This window comes from Mastacembelus armatus, chromosome 11 (genome assembly GCF_900324485.2).
Source record: "Mastacembelus armatus chromosome 11, fMasArm1.2, whole genome shotgun sequence".
NCBI lineage: Eukaryota > Metazoa > Chordata > Actinopteri > Synbranchiformes > Mastacembelidae > Mastacembelus > Mastacembelus armatus.
In genome coordinates this window covers 21,537,637-21,554,861 of record NC_046643.1, presented here as the reverse complement: position 1 = coordinate 21,554,861, position 17,225 = coordinate 21,537,637, and the positions used below count along the sequence as shown (strand labels likewise).

The 17,225-nt window shown below is 50.3% G+C and overlaps 1 protein-coding gene across 1 annotated transcript; it reads right to left on the bottom strand.

Moving 5' to 3' along the window:
* Positions 1-4,596: 4,596 nt before the first annotated feature.
* On the bottom strand, positions 4,597-16,798 carry LOC113126793 (CD209 antigen-like protein A). Its single transcript, XM_026300940.1, has 6 exons — positions 16,485-16,798; positions 7,067-7,135; positions 6,902-6,964; positions 6,464-6,606; positions 6,029-6,138; positions 4,597-4,987 (listed from the first exon to the last, which is right to left on the bottom strand). The coding sequence occupies exons 1-6, from the start codon at positions 16,642-16,644 to the stop codon at positions 4,867-4,869; spliced, it is 666 nt and encodes a 221-aa protein (XP_026156725.1). The 5' UTR covers positions 16,645-16,798; the 3' UTR covers positions 4,597-4,866.
* Between the last annotated feature and the right edge of the window lie 427 nt (positions 16,799-17,225).

Here is a 17,225-nt window from a genome sequence, read left to right as displayed (position 1 = left end):
AATAGGACTTTTCCATCAACACCACGTGGCTCCAACTTCATGTAAGATCTAATCAATGGTGATCATTTTGGTTGATTTGCAGTTATTTCCACATTATATGTCTAAAGTCACAGTCAGACAGTGACAAACTGATGAAACCAACAACAAACAGATGCCCATAATTGAAACCCGTTGATTTTTGTTTGACCTTCGTTAATGTCCGGTTGAAAATCTTCTAAATATAAACATGGTTGGCAAATAGTTACCGGGGAACAAAGGGAAGACTGGCAAATCTGCCAGGGTTAAATTTCCACCGTAACATGACATGAACAAAATTCAGAGTCGTTTTAACACTGAGCCGATAAAAACCAACACTAGCAGAGTCAGTGTTGGAGTAAATGTTGGGAGTTTCACACTCGGAGAGTCAAACTGGACCGCGCCTTTATTTCCGGTGAAGAAATGCGGCGCTGGATTGTTCCAGTCGCCATTTTCTCTCTCATCGCGGTAAGTTCAATTCTTTCAAATTTCATCTTTTAGCTCAATATTAGCACGTTTATTTAGAACAATGTTATTCATCCATCCATCTTCTACCGCTTATCCGGGGCTGGGTCGCGTTGGCAGTAGCCGAATCAGGGATACCCAGACTTCCTTGTCCCTGGACACTTCCTCCAGCTCTTCCGGGGGGACACCGAGGCTGTCCCAGGCCAGCCGGGAGACATAGTCCCTCCATCGTGTCCTGGGTCTGCCCTGGGGCCTCCTCCCGGTGGGACATGCCCGGAGCACCTCCCCTGGGAGGCGCCCAGGAAGCATCCGAAACAGATGCCCGAGCCACCTCAACTGACTCCTCTCGATGTGTAAGAGCAGCGGCTCTACTCCGAGCTCCTCCCGGGTGACCGAGGTCCTCACCCTATCTCTAAGGGAGCGCCCGGCCACCCTGCGGAGGAAGCTCATTTCAGCCGCTTGTATCCGCAATCTTGTTCTTTCGGTCACGACCCAAAGCTGATGACCATAGGTGAGAGTAGGAATGTAGATTGACCGGTAAATCGAGAGCTTCGCCTTCCAGCTCAGCTCCTTCTTCACCACAACGGACCACTACACCAACCGCATTACTGCTGCCGATGCCCCGATCCGTCTGTCAGTCTAGCTTTCCGTCCTTCTCTCACTTGTGAACAAGACCCCGAGATACTTAAACTCCTTCACTTGAGGCAGGATCTCTCTCCTGGCCTGGAGATGGCAAGCCACCTTTTTCCGGTTGAGTACCATGGCCTCGGACTTGGAAGTGCCGATTCTCATCCCAGCCGCTTCACGCTCGGAGATCCTGGCTCGATGGAGCCAACAGGACAATATCATCTGCAAAAAGCAGAGATGAAATCCTGTGGTCCCCGAACTGGACTCCCTCTGGCCCCTGGCTGCGCCTAGAAATTCTGTCCATAAAAGTAATGAACAGAACCGGTCACAAAGGGCAGCCCTGCCGGAGTCCAACGTGCACTGGGAACAGGTCTGACTTACTACCGGCAATGCGAACCAAGCTCCTGCTCCGTTTGTACAGAGACCGGATAGCCCTCAACAAAGGGCCCCGGACCCCATACTCCTGGAGCACCTCCCACAGGATGTCACGAGGGACCCGGTCGAATGCCTTCTCCAAGTCCACAAAACACATGTGGACTGGTTGGGCAAACTCCCATGAACCCTCGAGCACCCTTGAGAGTGTGTAGAGCTGGTCCAGTGTTCCACGCCCAGGACGGAAGCCGTATTGTTCCTCCTGGATCCGAGGTTCGACCACCGGCCGGATCCTCCTCTCCAGTACCCTGGCATAGATATTCCCCGGGAGACTGAGGAATGTGATCCCTCTGTAGTTGGAACACACCCTCCGGTCCCCCTTCTTAAAAAGAGGAACCACCACCCTGGTCTGCCAATCCAGGGGTAGTGTCCCCGAACGCCACGCGATGTTGCACAGGCGTGTCAGCCATGACAGCCCAACAACATCCAGAGACTTAAGGTACTCAGGGCGGAACTCATCCACCCCCGGTGCTTTGCCACTGAGGAGCTGCCGAACTACCTCAATGACTTCGGCTTGGGTGATGGATGGATCAGCCTCCGAATCCCCGGCCCCTGCTTCCCTTATGGAAGACATGTTGACGGGATTGAGGAGATCCTCAAAGTATTCCTTCCACCGTTCGACAATATCCCCAGTCGAGGTCAGCAACTCCCCACTTCCACTGTAAACAGTGTTGGTAGAGCACTGCTTCCCCCTCCTGAGGCGCCGGACGGTTTGCCAGAATTTCTTCGGGGCCGACAGCCTACCCCGGGATCTGGTAGAAGCTCTCTCGGAGGTGTGAGTTAAAGACCTCTCTGACAGCGGGTTCGGCCAAACATTCCCAACAGACCCTCACAGTACGTTTGGGCCTGCCAAGTCTGTCCCGCTTCCTCCTCCGCCAGTGGATCCAACTCACCACCAGGTGGTGATCAGTTGACAGCTCTGCCCCTCTCTTCACCCTAGTGTCCAAGACATACGGTCGAAGGTCAGATGACACGACTACAAAGTCGATCATTGACCTCCAGCCTAGGGTGTCCTGGTTCCATGTGCACTGATGGACACCCTTATGCTTGAACATGGTGTTCGTTATGGACAAGCAACAGCAACAGAAAACCACTCGGGTTCATATAGAGGAGGCCGTTCCTCCCAATCACGCCCCTCCAGGTTTCACTGTCGCTGCCCACGTGAGCGTTGAAGTCCCCCACCAGAATTATGGAGTCCCCGGTAGGAGCACCTTTCAGCACCCCCCCGAGAGACTCCAAAAAGGCCGGGTACTCTACCCGACCTATCCCCCGACCCGAAGGCGCAGGGAAACGACCCTTTCACTCTGGGGAAAACTCCAACACGTGGCGGCTGAGTTGGAGAGCTATGAGCAAGTCCACACCAGCTCGCCGCCGCTCACCGCAAGCAACTCCAGAGTAGAAGAGAGTCCAGCCCCTCTCAAGGAGCTGGGTTCCAGAGCCCAGGCTGTGTGTGGAGGTGAGCCGAACTATCTCTAGCCGGTATCGCTCGACCTCCCGCACAAGCTCAGGCTCCCCCCCCCCCCCCCCCCCCAGTGAGGTGACATTCCATGTCCCTAGAGCCAGTTTCAGCATCCAGGGATCGGGTCGCCGAGGTCCCCGTTCTCGACCACTGCCCAATCCACTGTGCACTGGCCCCTTATGTATCCTCCTGTGGGTGGTCCCCACGTCGCTCTTTCGGGCTTTGCCCGGCTGGGCCCCATGGGGGGAGACCCAGCCACCAGGCGCTCTCCTATGGGCCCGAACCCCAGGCCTGGCTCCAGGGTGGGGCCCCGGCTTTGCCATGCCGGGCAACATCACGGTCCTCGGTTGTCGCTCCATAAGAGGTCACTGAACCGCTTTTATTCTGGTCCGTCACCTAGGACCTGTTTGCCTTGGGGGAGACCCTGCCAGGGGCATATAGCCCTGGACAACATAGCTCCTAGGATCATACGGGCACTCAAACCCCTCCACCACGATAAGGTGGTGGTTCAAGGAGGGGCACAATGTTATGTGAAGTTTATTGACTGGACTACGAACATTTTCAAGTGCTTTTTTTTCCCTGTTTTAAACCGTTTTTCGTTGAAGTGTCCGATTGCTAGCATAAAGTGTGTATAGCATGTGGTTGATTTAGCGCGATACGACAGTCGGGAGGATCTTACTGACACTGTGAACTAATATCCGTCACATTGACTTGATATGCAGTTAGGACCATGTCAGAATTCCTGTCCATTATGTTTTGTCCACCTCTTTCTTTGCATTCACCCACATTCTCACTTCTTCAGCACCCTGGAAAGTTACAAGACCTGCCATTCTCCATCCAGCCATCAGATGTCTCTGGATATCCATCAATGGTGCCATCCTGAATAAACTTTTCCTGTGCTTCCTGCCAACTTACCCTCTGCTCACCAGCACACCTGCTCCTCATTCCCTGATCACTTTCCCCAGTGGATATACTGCTCTGGTTTCACTTTTATACCACAGACTTCCAGCTGTTCCTGGTTTTCTCTGTGTGTCCTGGCTAGACTCTACCTGTATTTTTCGTCTGTTCTCTCAGATGGTTTGCCGTGATCGGACAACTTGTGTGTTTCCCTGCACGTTGCTGACTCGGCCTCCTGTTTTCCCTGCTTGGTCCTCGTTGGCTCCGACTGTGTGTAAGCCAGTATTTCCATTAACGTGGTTCTTTACTGCATCTGTCTGCCTGTGTGTCTGTATTTTGGCTCTTCTCTCTCTGGTTGTTGTGTCTTAGTAGAAACATGACAGAGGCCTTTTTCCAGCTGCACAGACACTGCTGCATCATCCTGACTACATGTTTGTATTTTCACAAAGAATTCCCCAGACACACTGATGATATTAGACAATGCATTTGGTGAAGAAGCCTTTAATAGTTTGTTGGTTCTTTACAGTATTTTCTAATGTGGTTAATGTGACACATGTTTAGATGAAGAAAGGATCCTGGTCCAGGTAAAACGAAGCAGATACTAACTCCAGGTGTATCAGAGAAAATGAAGAAGACACTTTGAGCAGTTTGAGCAGCAACAGACTCATGAATAAAGCAAGTAAAGCAAAGTAAAGACAAGCTGCAGTTCACTTTTATTCTAACCCTTCTGTGGGACGACAGAGTCAGTGAGTGCACATGTAGTTGTTGTGTGGACGACTTCCAGCCCCACTGCTCTGTCTGCACCATAGAGCACAGAGGGACAATGTCTATGGAATCCAGATGGTTGAACATGTGAACTAATGGAAGATGACTCTGAGGCTCATGCAGAGCTTTTCATAGTTTGGTGTCTTTGGTCTGATTGGACAAACAGCTTCATCCCAACAGTCCACAGCCCTCTGTCATCACCACAACTAGGAAATCCTTTTCTCACAGATCCAGGTCTTTTTATTATAGTAATAACTTTGAGTCCATTTTCCTTGTTGGTCACAACATGATCCATAGTACCCGTTTCCATGTCCTGTTGCCCAGAACCTGTGGACAAATAAAATATAGTTTTAAACTGGGCTGAAACTCCTGATTATTTTCATATTCACATAAACTTGAATCTCACTTTGAATATTTCAGATATTTTCCATCATTTTTAGGGGATTTGCAGACACCTCAAACACAAAGGATTATGGGTATGAGTCTGGTCCCAGATGTGTTATGAAAACTGGATCCGGGACTTAGACATGGCATCCATTCATTCCAATAAAAGTTACTCTGCTCATACTCCAGAGACCTTTTCTCTGGTCCTGGTCTGACTCCTGGTTTTTAAGCTCCCTGCACATGCTCAGTAGGGTTTCTCTGAAACAGCTTTAAAGGTTTGACCAATTTTGAATCTTAATGCTTGAAAAATGAATGACAGGGAAGTAATAATGGAGCTGGTGCAGTTTGAGGTGTTCAGTCAACAGTTGGACTCACATCAGTTTTCAATGGTCGTCTATGAGGAAAAGACTTTGTGGGTTGCAGGGATTTTAATTGCAGTAGCTCAGTTTGCCAGCAGGACAAACTGGTTGTAAAGCTGCTCTCTTAATCCATCCCTGGGACTAATGGTCATATTCAGCTTTTTGCTTCATATGTTCTTCCCTTTCTAAAGAGCAGAGAAGAGGCAGGTCGTCCTTCATGCTGAGCTAAAGTTAAAGGACCTGCAGTCACATTTGTTTGACTTGTGAAGTTGAGAAGCAGTTTGTTCTTTTCTGTCTGAGGATACAGAGCAGCACACACGTTCAATAAGCTGAACTGTGACCAGGGCTTTGAAGACTTTTTGAATCCTGACTCTTTCAAACTGAGTCCTTGTTACTGGACCTCATCACAGACTGCAGATGAACAGAGCTCAAGTCCAGCTCTTCATTCAAACACTCAGTTTTCTGTTCACGTTCTTTCATTGGATTCAACATCTGCAGGTTGTTCCAAAGCAACACTGAGAAAATCCTTTGAACATGTGTTGCTGTCCTGCCTTTAACACATGGTTCTGTTAGTTTCCAACAATGACTTTGATGGCACTGAAATAGAAACAAAACACTGGCTCACGTTTCTGTCAGCGCTGATACGTCCACCCATTTCCAATTATATGCCCATGTACTTTCTCTGAATAGACTGATCCAGGACTGTCCCTTCGCATTCAGCTTTGTGACAAATTCCTAATAGTTGACAAGAGACAATAATTATTTCTCCATTCATAATTCAGTATTTCTGTTGTAGTAAAATCGTCCTGTGAGTCTGTCTGAAGGAAAAACTAAATCTGCTGCAACTTTTCTTTTCCTCCATGGAGCATAAATCAGAAACAGCCAAAGAACTGATGAAGATCAGCTCCTCGCATAGACCGACCGTTGTCAAATAAGGCAAATAAATCCATCAGGGTCCAGACAGGAGGCAGGTCCCAGACTGGCAGCAGGTCAGAAACACAAGGAACAGATCACTGGCAGTTACATCAGAGATCACACACACAGTAACAAACACACTCACCTGCTCCTCTTTGCTGTTTATCGACACCAGATTAGCTTCTTTGTTTATACAGTCCGACCTACTTTCAAACCAATATTTCTCCTGAGTGGATTTAAAGTAACAGCTGCAACCAAATCTCGTCCATCCTTCAGGACACCACTTCCCTTAATGTGAGACAAGTGTTTTAAAGCCAGTTCATGTCATTCAGTGTCAGACTGATAAGACTTGTACTTTCACTGTGTAGGTTCAGATCTTTCTGTCTCCACTTTTCACTTTCAGGTTCTTTACTCTGTAAATACGACGTCACTCTCATTTGAAGTGATTACCTCCAACACAAATATCCACACAGCAAAACTGTTCAACTACATTAGACAGTTAGAATTCAAAGTGACTCTTCAGTGATATCATAGAAACTGGTTTAATTCTGATATTTGATCATAGTTTTTAAACTTCTCTCACCTTCAGTTTTGTCCTTCAGCTTCTTCACTTCTTCCTGTAACTGACTGTTGTTGGCTGCCATGTCTTAAGAAAATCAGCAGCAGATAAAACATGAAAATGTTGATGCAGAGTGAAGTTGGATCATGTGTTTTATGGTGTTTGCCTGTTAGTTCAAAACAATCTTACCTGCAGTTTTTTTCTCCAACAGTGAGTTGTTTCTGCTCAGGTTGTTGTTTTCTAATGTCACTGAAACATCTGATGAGAAAAACACCAGAAGAAACAGACGACATCAAATCATTCTGCTTTATAAAGACATAGCTGAGTTACTTCCTGTGTTTTATTGACCATCACAGTCACAGCTTTAATCTAGAATTCAGTTATTTGTTGTGCCGACTGTTCTTGAACCTGCCGTGTGTTGAGCTCACTCAGGGCGTCGTCACTAGACAGGAAGTGACTCTGCGGTGGCTGAAATACCAAGTAAGACCAGGACCCAAACAAAAACCTGCAGTTTGAATGTGGAAAACCAAAACAGTGAAGACAGTGGAATAAAAGTCCTCACAGCGTATGATGATGGCAGCCAGAATCAGCAGATACAGCACTCCCAGAGCCCCTGTCCAAACTCTGAACCTGCTTCTTTTCACAGCTGGAAGCTTCTTCTCACTGTGTCTTCCTGCAGAGGCCAAATCCACAGAGAAGACACTTTGATTCAGCTCTTTGTCCTTTATTCCTGTCATTGAATGCATCTGTTTGCTGCCAACAATGACATTTGACCTGCACTTTGACCAAATTCCAGCACAAAGTAACCTGATACTGACTCACACAAGTTGATCCTCTTTGTTCTGCACTTACAGGAACTGGACTGGATGATACTAGAATTGGTTTTTCTGCAAGAGTCAAACTGAAAAGCTCCAGTTTGTGTAAAAATCCTGTCAAATTGCAGCCACTAAGACTCAGCATCAGCTTTTCTCTTCTAATATTGATGATTTCAGACTCACCAGCTTGTTGTAAGCCAACATCAGTGAGCTGCTGTCCATCCTGGCTTCTGTCTGTCTCTCTTGTGTCCTCTGGGACTCCTCTGATATATTTCACCCTCACATCTGACACAGACTGAATGTCTGCAGACATGTTGAGGGACAAAGAGCTAAAAAGCACCTGAAGCTGTTTTGGACCAGTCTTCACTGTCTGTTTCTGTCTGAGTCAGGCAGCTTTCAACAGGGCATGATGGAAGTAGCAGCAGGTCCACCCACAGCCACAGATACTTGAAGCACTTTGTTCCTGTTTCATGAAAACCTTCATTTGTGTGTTATAAGTTGAATTACTGGACTATATGATCCATGCAATGGAGTTGGAAAAACCTTTTCAATAAAGTGAGAAACTCAAGTCCTGCTGAAAAGGTTGTTTGTTGCAGAGATACAAGTTGTGTTACTCTGCAGCAGCACTGTGCAGCACTTTGCTGAATGTCCACACACTATTAATAGAGACACAGAGAAACAAAGAGCTGAGCAGTTTCTGACACAGGAAATGTGACGTGTGGTCTGTGCAGTTTTTTAGGTTTAGACTTGATGAGGAACTAACACCTTCAACATGTTCTGATGTTCAGTCATATGAACATTCACTCACTCAGACTTTTTACAGCAGCTGCACTGAAAACTGTTCTCAGGCCAGCCGTGAGACATAGTCCATCCCTTGTGTCCTGGGTCTTACCCAGGGCTTCCTCATTGTGGGACATGCACGGAACACCTCCCCAAGGTGGCGTCCAGGAGTCATCCGGAACAGATGCCCGAGCCACCTCAGCTTGCTACTCTCTCGATGTGGAGGAGCAGCGGCTCTATTCCAAACTCCTCCCAGGTGACCGAGCTCCTCACCCTCTATATGAGAGCCACTCAACCACACTGTTGAGGAAACTCATTTTATTTGCTTGTATCGGCGATCTGGTTCTTTCAGTCATGACCCAGAGCTTATAACCATAGGTGAGGGTAGGAACATAGATTGACTGATGAATTGAGAGCTTCACCTTTTGACTCGGCTCCTTCTTTACCACATCAACTGCTGGCATTGTTGCTGTGGAACCACTGTTCCATCTTTCAATCTCCCATTCCATTCTTCCTTCACTCATGGAAAAGGTCCTGAGGTATTTAAACTCCACTCCACTTGAGGCAGGATCTCTCCTCTGACACGGAGAGTGCAAGCCACCTTATTCTCTAGAGATCCATGGCCTCGGACTTAGAGGCGATGATTCTCATCCCATGCAAACCACCCCAGCGCAGGCTGAAGGTCTTGGCTGATGAAGCCAACAGGACAACGTCATCTGCTAAAAGCAGAGATGGAATCCTTCTGTCCCTGAACTGGACTCCCTCCGGTCCCTGGCTGCACCTAGAAACCGGTTACAGAGGGAAGCCCTGCCAGAGTCCAACATGCACTGGGAACAGGTCTGACTTACTGCTGGCAATGCAAACCGAGCTCCTTCTCTGTTTGTACAGAAACCGGACAGCCTTTAGCAAAGAGCCCCGGATCCCACACTCCCAGAGCACCTCCCACAGTATGCCATGAGGAACATGGTTGAATGCCTTTTTCAAGTCTACAAAGCACATGCAGACAGGTTGGGCAAACTCCCATGAACCCTCGAGCACCCTGGAGAGGGTATAGAGCTGGTCCAGCATTTCATGACCAGGATGAAAACCACATTGTTCCTTCTTAAATCGAGGTTCTACTATTGTCTGAATTCTCCTGTCCAGTATCCTCGCATAGACTTTCCCAGGAAGGCTGAGGACTGTGATCCCACTTGTTGGATTACACCCTGCGGTCCCCCTTTTTGAAAAATGGCACCACCACCCTGGTTTGCCTGTTCAGAGGTACGCGATGTTGCAGACTCATCAGACTCATGTCAGCCAAGACAGCCCAACAACATCCAAAGACTTAAGCTAGTCAGGGCAGATCTCATCCACCCCCGGAGTCTTGCCACCAAGAAGCTTTCAAACCACCTCAGCTACTTTAGTCTGGCTGATAGACGGATGAGTCCTCAGCTTCTGCTTCCTCTATGGTTGGGGTTTGAGGAGGTCCTCGAAGTATTCCTTCCACTGTCCGACAGTATCCCCAGTTGAGGTCAACAGCTCCCCACCTCCATTGTAACAACTATTGGCAGAGCACTGTTTCCCCCTCCTGAGTCACCAGACAGGTGGCCACCACTGCCCAGGCTGCTGCACGCTTGGCCTGCTGGCACTTCTCAACTGCCTTAGGAGTCCCACAAGCCAACCAGGCTTGACAGGACTCCTTCTTCAGCTTAATGGCATTCCTTATGTCTGGTGTCCACCACCGGGTTTGGGGATTGCCGCCACAACAGGCACCAGAGACCTTACAACCACAGTTTGTGGTTTCTTTTACAATGGAGGTGGAGAACATGGTACACCTGGACTCAATGTCCCCAACCTCACTCAGGATCTGGTTGAAGCTCTCATCTCTCATGTAGGTGGGAGTTGAAGACCTCTCTGACAGACGGTTCAGCCAAACATTCCCAACAGACTCTCACAATTCATTTAGGTCTGTTGAGTCTATCTACCTTTCTCCTCCATTTGCAGATCTAAGTCACCACCAGGTGGTGATCATTAGACAGCTCAGCCCCTCTCTTTACCACTGTCCAAGACATTAGGCCGAAGGTCAGATGACACAACCTTGAAGTCGATCATCAATCTCTGGCCATAGGGTCTACTGGTGCCATGTGCACTAATGGATACTCCTATTGTCATGAGGCGGCAGTACGAGTCCTCCTAATTACCTTGTCTCCTTTCTACCTCAGTGTGTGTTGTCTACAGGTGTGCCACAAGAGACAGTTGCTGCTGATGAGCATCACCTGGTCCCAATCACTCACCATCGGCAATAAAGGCTCCGGTTCACCTCTCCAGCGTCGCCAGTTCTTCCCGTTATCCACACGCGGTAGCCTCTCGCCAGCTTCACTCAGTGAAAGGATCAGCTCAGCCAAAAACTTACCTGTTCTCTCTTTCTCCAGGTCCCTGCATGTCAGCAGTTCCTGGGGTGTGCCTTCCCCTGTTGCCTGGGAGCCACGCAGTCTGATCGTCGCCCTGTACTTTCAGGAAAGACTGTCCTGAGCACCTGGAGAGTTTTATGTGTGGATTAACCTCCAGTGAATTTGTGTTAATAAACTGACTCTGTTTTTGAATCTGCCTTTGGGTCCTCTCCGTTTCCGTCATTAGTGACGCAACAGAAAGAACTGGCCAAATGGACCCAGCGGATTCCCAGCCCGGCAAACACCTGAGCAGTAGTGCTCTGCACGAGGCGCTCTCCCGGCAAGGGGCCTTGCTAGGAGAGCACGATCATACTCTACGCAGCCTGGTTAAGATGAACCAGGAAATGGCTACGCACATGACCCAGCTGATGGATCAGGTACGGATTCTAACCACGCAGCTCTCTCCCGCAGCTCCTGTGGTGTCGGTTGACACGCCACAGACGGGCCCGCCACCTGGCCCGGCGCAGGATCAACCCGACCCGCACGTCGCGGACCCCGAACCATATCACGGAAACCCTGGAACCTGTGGAGGATTCCTTCTTCAGTGCGCGAACATCTTTGAGACGCGACCCCGGACCTACTCCACAGATAAGTCCAAAATTTCTTTTATAGTCGGACTGCTACGGGGAAGGGCGCTCACTTGGGCGGAGGCAGAATCCTCGTCCAGGCCATTAACTAACCTGACACTACTCCAGTTTCTTGAGGCTTTCAGGCAAGTGTTTGACCGACCTGATTATGCCGGGGACGCCGCTACACGGCTCCTCACCATACGCCAGGGAAATAGGAGCGTGGTGGATTACGCCATCGAGTTTAGGACGGTGGCAGCATGCACGGGGTGGGCAGGACCAGTCCTACGGGAGTTGTTCAAACGTGGACTTTCCGAACAGCTCAAAGATGAACTAACTTGCAGGGACCAAGCTCCCGATTTTCCATCTTTTATAGACCAGGTGATCCTCCTGGATGGTCGCATCCGGGAGAGGCGACGAGAGAGAGCCAAGTGGGAACGGTTGCCCGCGGGGCCATCTGCCCAGGAATCCGCGGCACGACCGCCAGCTCCCAAGGCTTTTCCGACCCCCACTACCACCTCCTCGGACCTGGAGGAACCCATGCTGCTGGGTCATGCTGGTCTGAGCCCGGAAGAGCGGCGGCGGCGGTTCCAGGGAGGTTTGTGTCTATACTGTGGTGAGTCAGGTCACGTGCTTAGAAATTGCCCACAACGGCCAAAAAACCGGCCGCCTCATCAGTAAGCCTGGGGGTGCTGGTGAGTCGGGTGTCGGATCGCCCGGTATGCCCCAGGGTAAATTTGTCGGCCGTCCTCTTGGTCGATCGGCGGACATTTCCCGTGTCCGTCCTGGTCGACTCGGGGTCGGACGACAACTTTTTAGATGCAGAATTGGCGCAGCGGATAGGGGTGTCCTTACGCCCCCTGCCCTCCCCTTTGAGAGCCAACGCCCTAGACGGTCGTCTCCTTGCCCACGTCACACATGTTACCGTTCCCTTGACCCTGATCCTCTCAGGTAATCACCGCGAGGAGATCACATTTAAAATTATTCCAGCACCGCGATCAGCCCTGGTACTAGGTCTTCCGTGGCTTCAACACCACAACTCTCACATTAACTGGGCTACCGGTAGGATCACTGAGTGGAGTCAGCGCTGCCATGGTACTTGCCTCCGGGCGGCGTTGACCCCCACTATTACCCAGAGTAACCCTGTTGAGACGGCCATAGATTTAACCGGCGTGCCGGAGTGTTACTACGACCTGTCGCAGGTCTTTAGTAAGGAAAGGGCTTTATCGTTACCCCCACATCGACCCTACGATTGCCCCATCGATTTCCTCCTGGGTGCTCCGCTTCCTTCTGGCAGGCTGTACAGTCTGTCGCGCCCGGAGAGGGAGGCGATGGAGCGGTATATTGGTGAGTCCCTCGCGTCAGGGATAATTCGGCCCTCGTCGTCCCCGGTGGGGTCCGGTTTTTTCTTCGTTGAAAAGAGGGATCGGACCTTGCGTCCCTGCATAGATTACCGCGGAATTAACGCTATCACCGTGCGAAATCGCTATCCGCTTCCCCTGCTGTCATCCGCCTTCGAGTTGCTGCAAGGAGCGACTATTTTCACCAAACTCGACCTCCGTAGTGCGTATCATTTAATTCGGATCCGGGAGGGCGATGAATGGAAAACGGCTTTCAAGACCCCTTTAGGGCATTTTGAATATTTGGTGATGCCATTCGGCCTCACCAACGCCCCAGCCGTTTTCCAGTCAATGATCAATGACATCCTCCGAGATTTCCTGAACAAAGTAGTTTTTGTTTATCTTGACGACATCCTGATTTTCTCGCGGACGCTGCATGAGCATCGGGAACATGTGAGACTGGTGCTGCAGCGTCTGTTGGAGAATCGGCTGTTTGTCAAGGCCGAGAAGTGTGAGTTTCACCGCCCATCCGTTCCGTTTCTCGGTCTGATTGTTGAGAGCGGTAGAATAGTAGCAGACCCCAGCAAGGTCAGTGCGGTGGCTGAGTGGCCACGCCCCACAACTTGGCGTAAGTTACAGCAGTTCCTCGGGTTTGCCAATTTTTACCGCTGCTTTATCCGTGGGTTCAGCAGCGTGGCCCAGCCCCTTACCCGGCTCACATCCCCCAAAGTGCCTTTCATCTGGCTCCCAGAGGCAGAGGCAGCGTTTTCTGAACTAAAATCACGCTTCACCTCGGCCCCTGTCCTCCTGCAACCAGACCCTCTGCGGCAGTTCATCGTAGAGGTTGATGCTTCTAACGTAGGAGTGGGGGCGGTTCTATCCCAGCGTGCTGAGTCTGATGGCAAGTTGCATCCCTGTGCTTTCTTTTCCCAGCGGCTATCCCCGGCAGAGCGCAATTACGACGTGGGCGATAAGGAACTCCTTGCTATAAAATTAGCCCTAGAAGAGTGGAGGCACTGGTTGGAGGGTGCAGAACATCCCTTTGTAGTGTGGACCGACCATAAGAATCTAGCTTACCTACAGTCTGCCAGACGGTTAAACGCTCGGCAGGCACGGTGGGCTCTGTTTTTTACTCGATTTCAGTTTACGGTCACCTACCGCCCGGGGTCACGCAACACCAAGCCGGACGCTCTCTCCCGCCAGTTTGCTCCCGCAGAGTCGGAACCCGAGCCCGCCTCCATCTTGCCCCCCAACTGCGTGATAGCAGCGGTCACCTGGGAGATCGAGAACCAGGTACAACAGGCTCAGATTAATGAGCCGGATCCGGGCACTGGCCCAAGTAACAGACTTTTTGTACCCAGCTCTGTCCGATCGCAGGTTCTCCAGTGGGCCCACGGAACCACGCTCGCCTGCCACCCCGGAATCGCCCGCACCAAAGACCTGGTACAGCGACGGTTCTGGTGGCCGTCCCAAGACCGGGATATCCGGGCCTTTGTGTCAGCTTGTGCCATATGCGCCCGAGGCAAGGCTTCACACCGACCGGCCCCCGGACTACTTCAACCATTGCCGATACCTTCGAGGCCTTGGTCGCACATCGCCCTCGACTTCGTTACGGGGCTCCCCCCCTCTCAAGGTAACACCATTATCCTAACCATAATAGACAGGTTTTCTAAGTTTGCACATTTCATTCCCCTTCCCAAGCTCCCCACTGCACTAGAAACTGCCCACTTATTAACCCAGCATGTGTTCCGGCTGCACGGAATTCCGCGGGACATAGTGTCCGACCGAGGTCCCCAGTTTACCTCCCGGGTCTGTAGGGTTTTTTGTGAGGACTTGGGTGCGACAGTGAGCTTATCCTCGGGGTTCCACCCGCAAACCAATGGACAGACTGAGCGTGTTAACCAGGACCTGGGAGCAGCTCTGCGTTGTGTCACTGCCTCTTGTCCCACCGACTGGAGTAAGTACCTGCCTTGGGTGGAATATGCTCACAACTCACAACTAAGTTCTGCTACTGGTCTAACCCCCTTCGAAGCCTCCTTAGGTTATCAGCCCCCGTTGTTTGATGCCCAGGAACGGGACGTGGCAGTCCCGTCACTCCAGCACCATCTCCGTCGCTGCCGCCGGGTGTGGAGACTAACACGGATGGCTCTTCAGAGAACGGCGGAGCAGAATCGTCGAGTGGCTGACCGTCGGAGGTCCCCAGCCCCATCTTACCAACCGGGACAGTCGGTATGGCTATCCACTCGAAATATCCCACTTAAGACTGAATCTCGTAAACTCTCTCCCAGGTATATCGGACCCTTCCCTGTCGAACGTATAATCAACCCCGTAGCGGTCCGGCTTCGCCTCCCGCCCCACATGAGGATTCATCCAGTATTCCATGTGTCCCAGCTGAAACCAGTATCAGTGAGCCCATTGCACCCCCCGGCCAACCCACCACCGCCGCCCCGGCTCATCGATGATGCCCCCGTATACACGGTGCGGCGGTTACTGGATGTCCGCCGCCGAGGACGGGGGTATCAATATCTGGTGGACTGGGAGGGCTACGGCCCAGAGGAACGTTCCTGGGTGTCACGCTCGTCTATCTTTGACTCCACCATGGTCAGAGACTTCCATCGGAGACACCCTGACAAGCCTGGGGGTCGCCGAGGGGCGACCGTAAGGGAGGGGGTACTGTCATGAGGCGGCAGTACGAGTCCTCCTAATTACCTTGTCTCCTTTCTACCTCAGTGTGTGTTGTCTGCAGGTGTGCCAGAAGAGACAGTTGCTGCTGATGAGCATCACCTGGTCCCAATCACTCACCATCGGCAATAAAGGCTCCGGTTCACCTCTCCAGCGTCGCCAGTTCTTCCCGTTATCCACACGCGGTAGCCTCTCGCCAGCTTCACTCAGTGAAAGGATCAGCTCAGCCAAAAACTTACCTGTTCTCTCTTTCTCCAGGTCCCTGCATGTCAGCAGTTCCTGGGGTGTGCCTTCCCCTGTTGCCTGGGAGCCACGCAGTCTGATCCAGGCATTCGTCGCCCTGTACTTTCAGGAAAGACTGTCCTGAGCACCTGGAGAGTTTTATGTGTGGATTAACCTCCAGTGAATTTGTGTTATAATAAACTGACTCTGTTTTTGAATCTGCCTTTGGGTCCTCTCCGTTTCCGTCATTAGTGACGCAACACCTATGCTCAAACATGGTGTTTGTTATGAACAAGCTGTGACTAGCACAGAAGCTTTACAACAAAATACCACTCGAGTTCAGATCGGGGAGGCCATTCCTCTCAATCACACCCCTCCAGATTTCACTGTCACTGCCTACGTGAGCTGAATGAGTCCTCCAGCAGAATGACAGACTGCTGTATAGAAACTAACACTGATGTGTGATGGGCTGCAGGAGCTTGGGTTGGAAAGATCAGTGTAACATACTGAGGGAAGAACAAACTTTAAGTCCAACATGATTGAAAGGCACAACTGACAAATAAGCATTAATTGTTAGATTACTGATTTATCATGGGGCGTCACGGTGCTGCAGTGGTGTCATATTGTGGCCTCACAGCAGTAAGGTTTCAGGTTTGAATCCTGTTCAACCCCAGGGCCTTTCTGTGTGGAGTTTGCATGTTCCCCCCTGTGTGTCTGTGGGTTTGAAGTGGTAGATAATGGATGGATGGAGGATTTGATAATTTCTCACTTACCTCCTTCCTCAGACTGACAACCAGTGGGATCATCTCTGACATCGTCTGCAGTCTCGTAGATCTGCACCTCCCTTTCTTCCCACTCTCCATCTTCCTCCTCCCTTCTGTTGTATCTCACCTTCCGTGAAACATCTGGTTTGGCATAAATATCTGAGGACATCTTCAGAGGACTGAGACAGCTGATCAGTAGATAAACTTCACTTTCTGTTCCCACACTGTGTTGACTGGCTGCTATACTGCAGTAAAACCTGTGTACTAGTATAGTAAACTCTGTTAAACTGTGTAAATCCAGATGCTGCTGTTGGGTTTCTTGCTCCGTGTGGTCTAAGAACATTCAGGAAGTAACAGCAAGAACAGTATCGCTCACACCCCACCCCTTTACTTTCTTAGCCAGGAAGCTGCATCGTCCAGTCTTTGCATTGATGAAACTATTTAGACAAACTATAAAAACCATGTGAATCTAAAACTTTGGGAAACTGAAAGTATTTTCTAAGTTTTTCAAAACAGCAAGAGTTTGGAAATCCAACATGCATGTGTTGGTAAAAGACGTGAGCACACACCCACACAGAGCAGGTTATCAGGAAATGTTTTTCTCAGCAGCAGAGCAGTGTAGTGTCTGCAGGTCAGTGCAGCGAGGAGCCAACACTGTTCACTGGACAAACTAAACACAAATCTGATCAAAATCATCCTGATTCCAACTTTCCTGTTGACATGGACATGGATCTGATGAGAATCCATTTT

Bases quoted from the DNA above. Each gene is read 5' to 3' on its own strand.
- LOC113126793 (XM_026300940.1), bottom strand. From the start codon at position 16,644: ATGTCCTCAGATATTTATGCCAAACCAGATGTTTCACGGAAGGTGAGA. The intron at 6,965-7,066 runs GTAAGATTGTTT...GATTTTCTTAAG, and splicing joins GTTGGAGAAAAAAACTGCAG to ACATGGCAGCCAACAACAGT. The intron at 6,139-6,463 runs GTGAGTGTGTTT...GTCAACTATTAG, and splicing joins TAAACAGCAAAGAGGAGCAG to GAATTTGTCACAAAGCTGAA.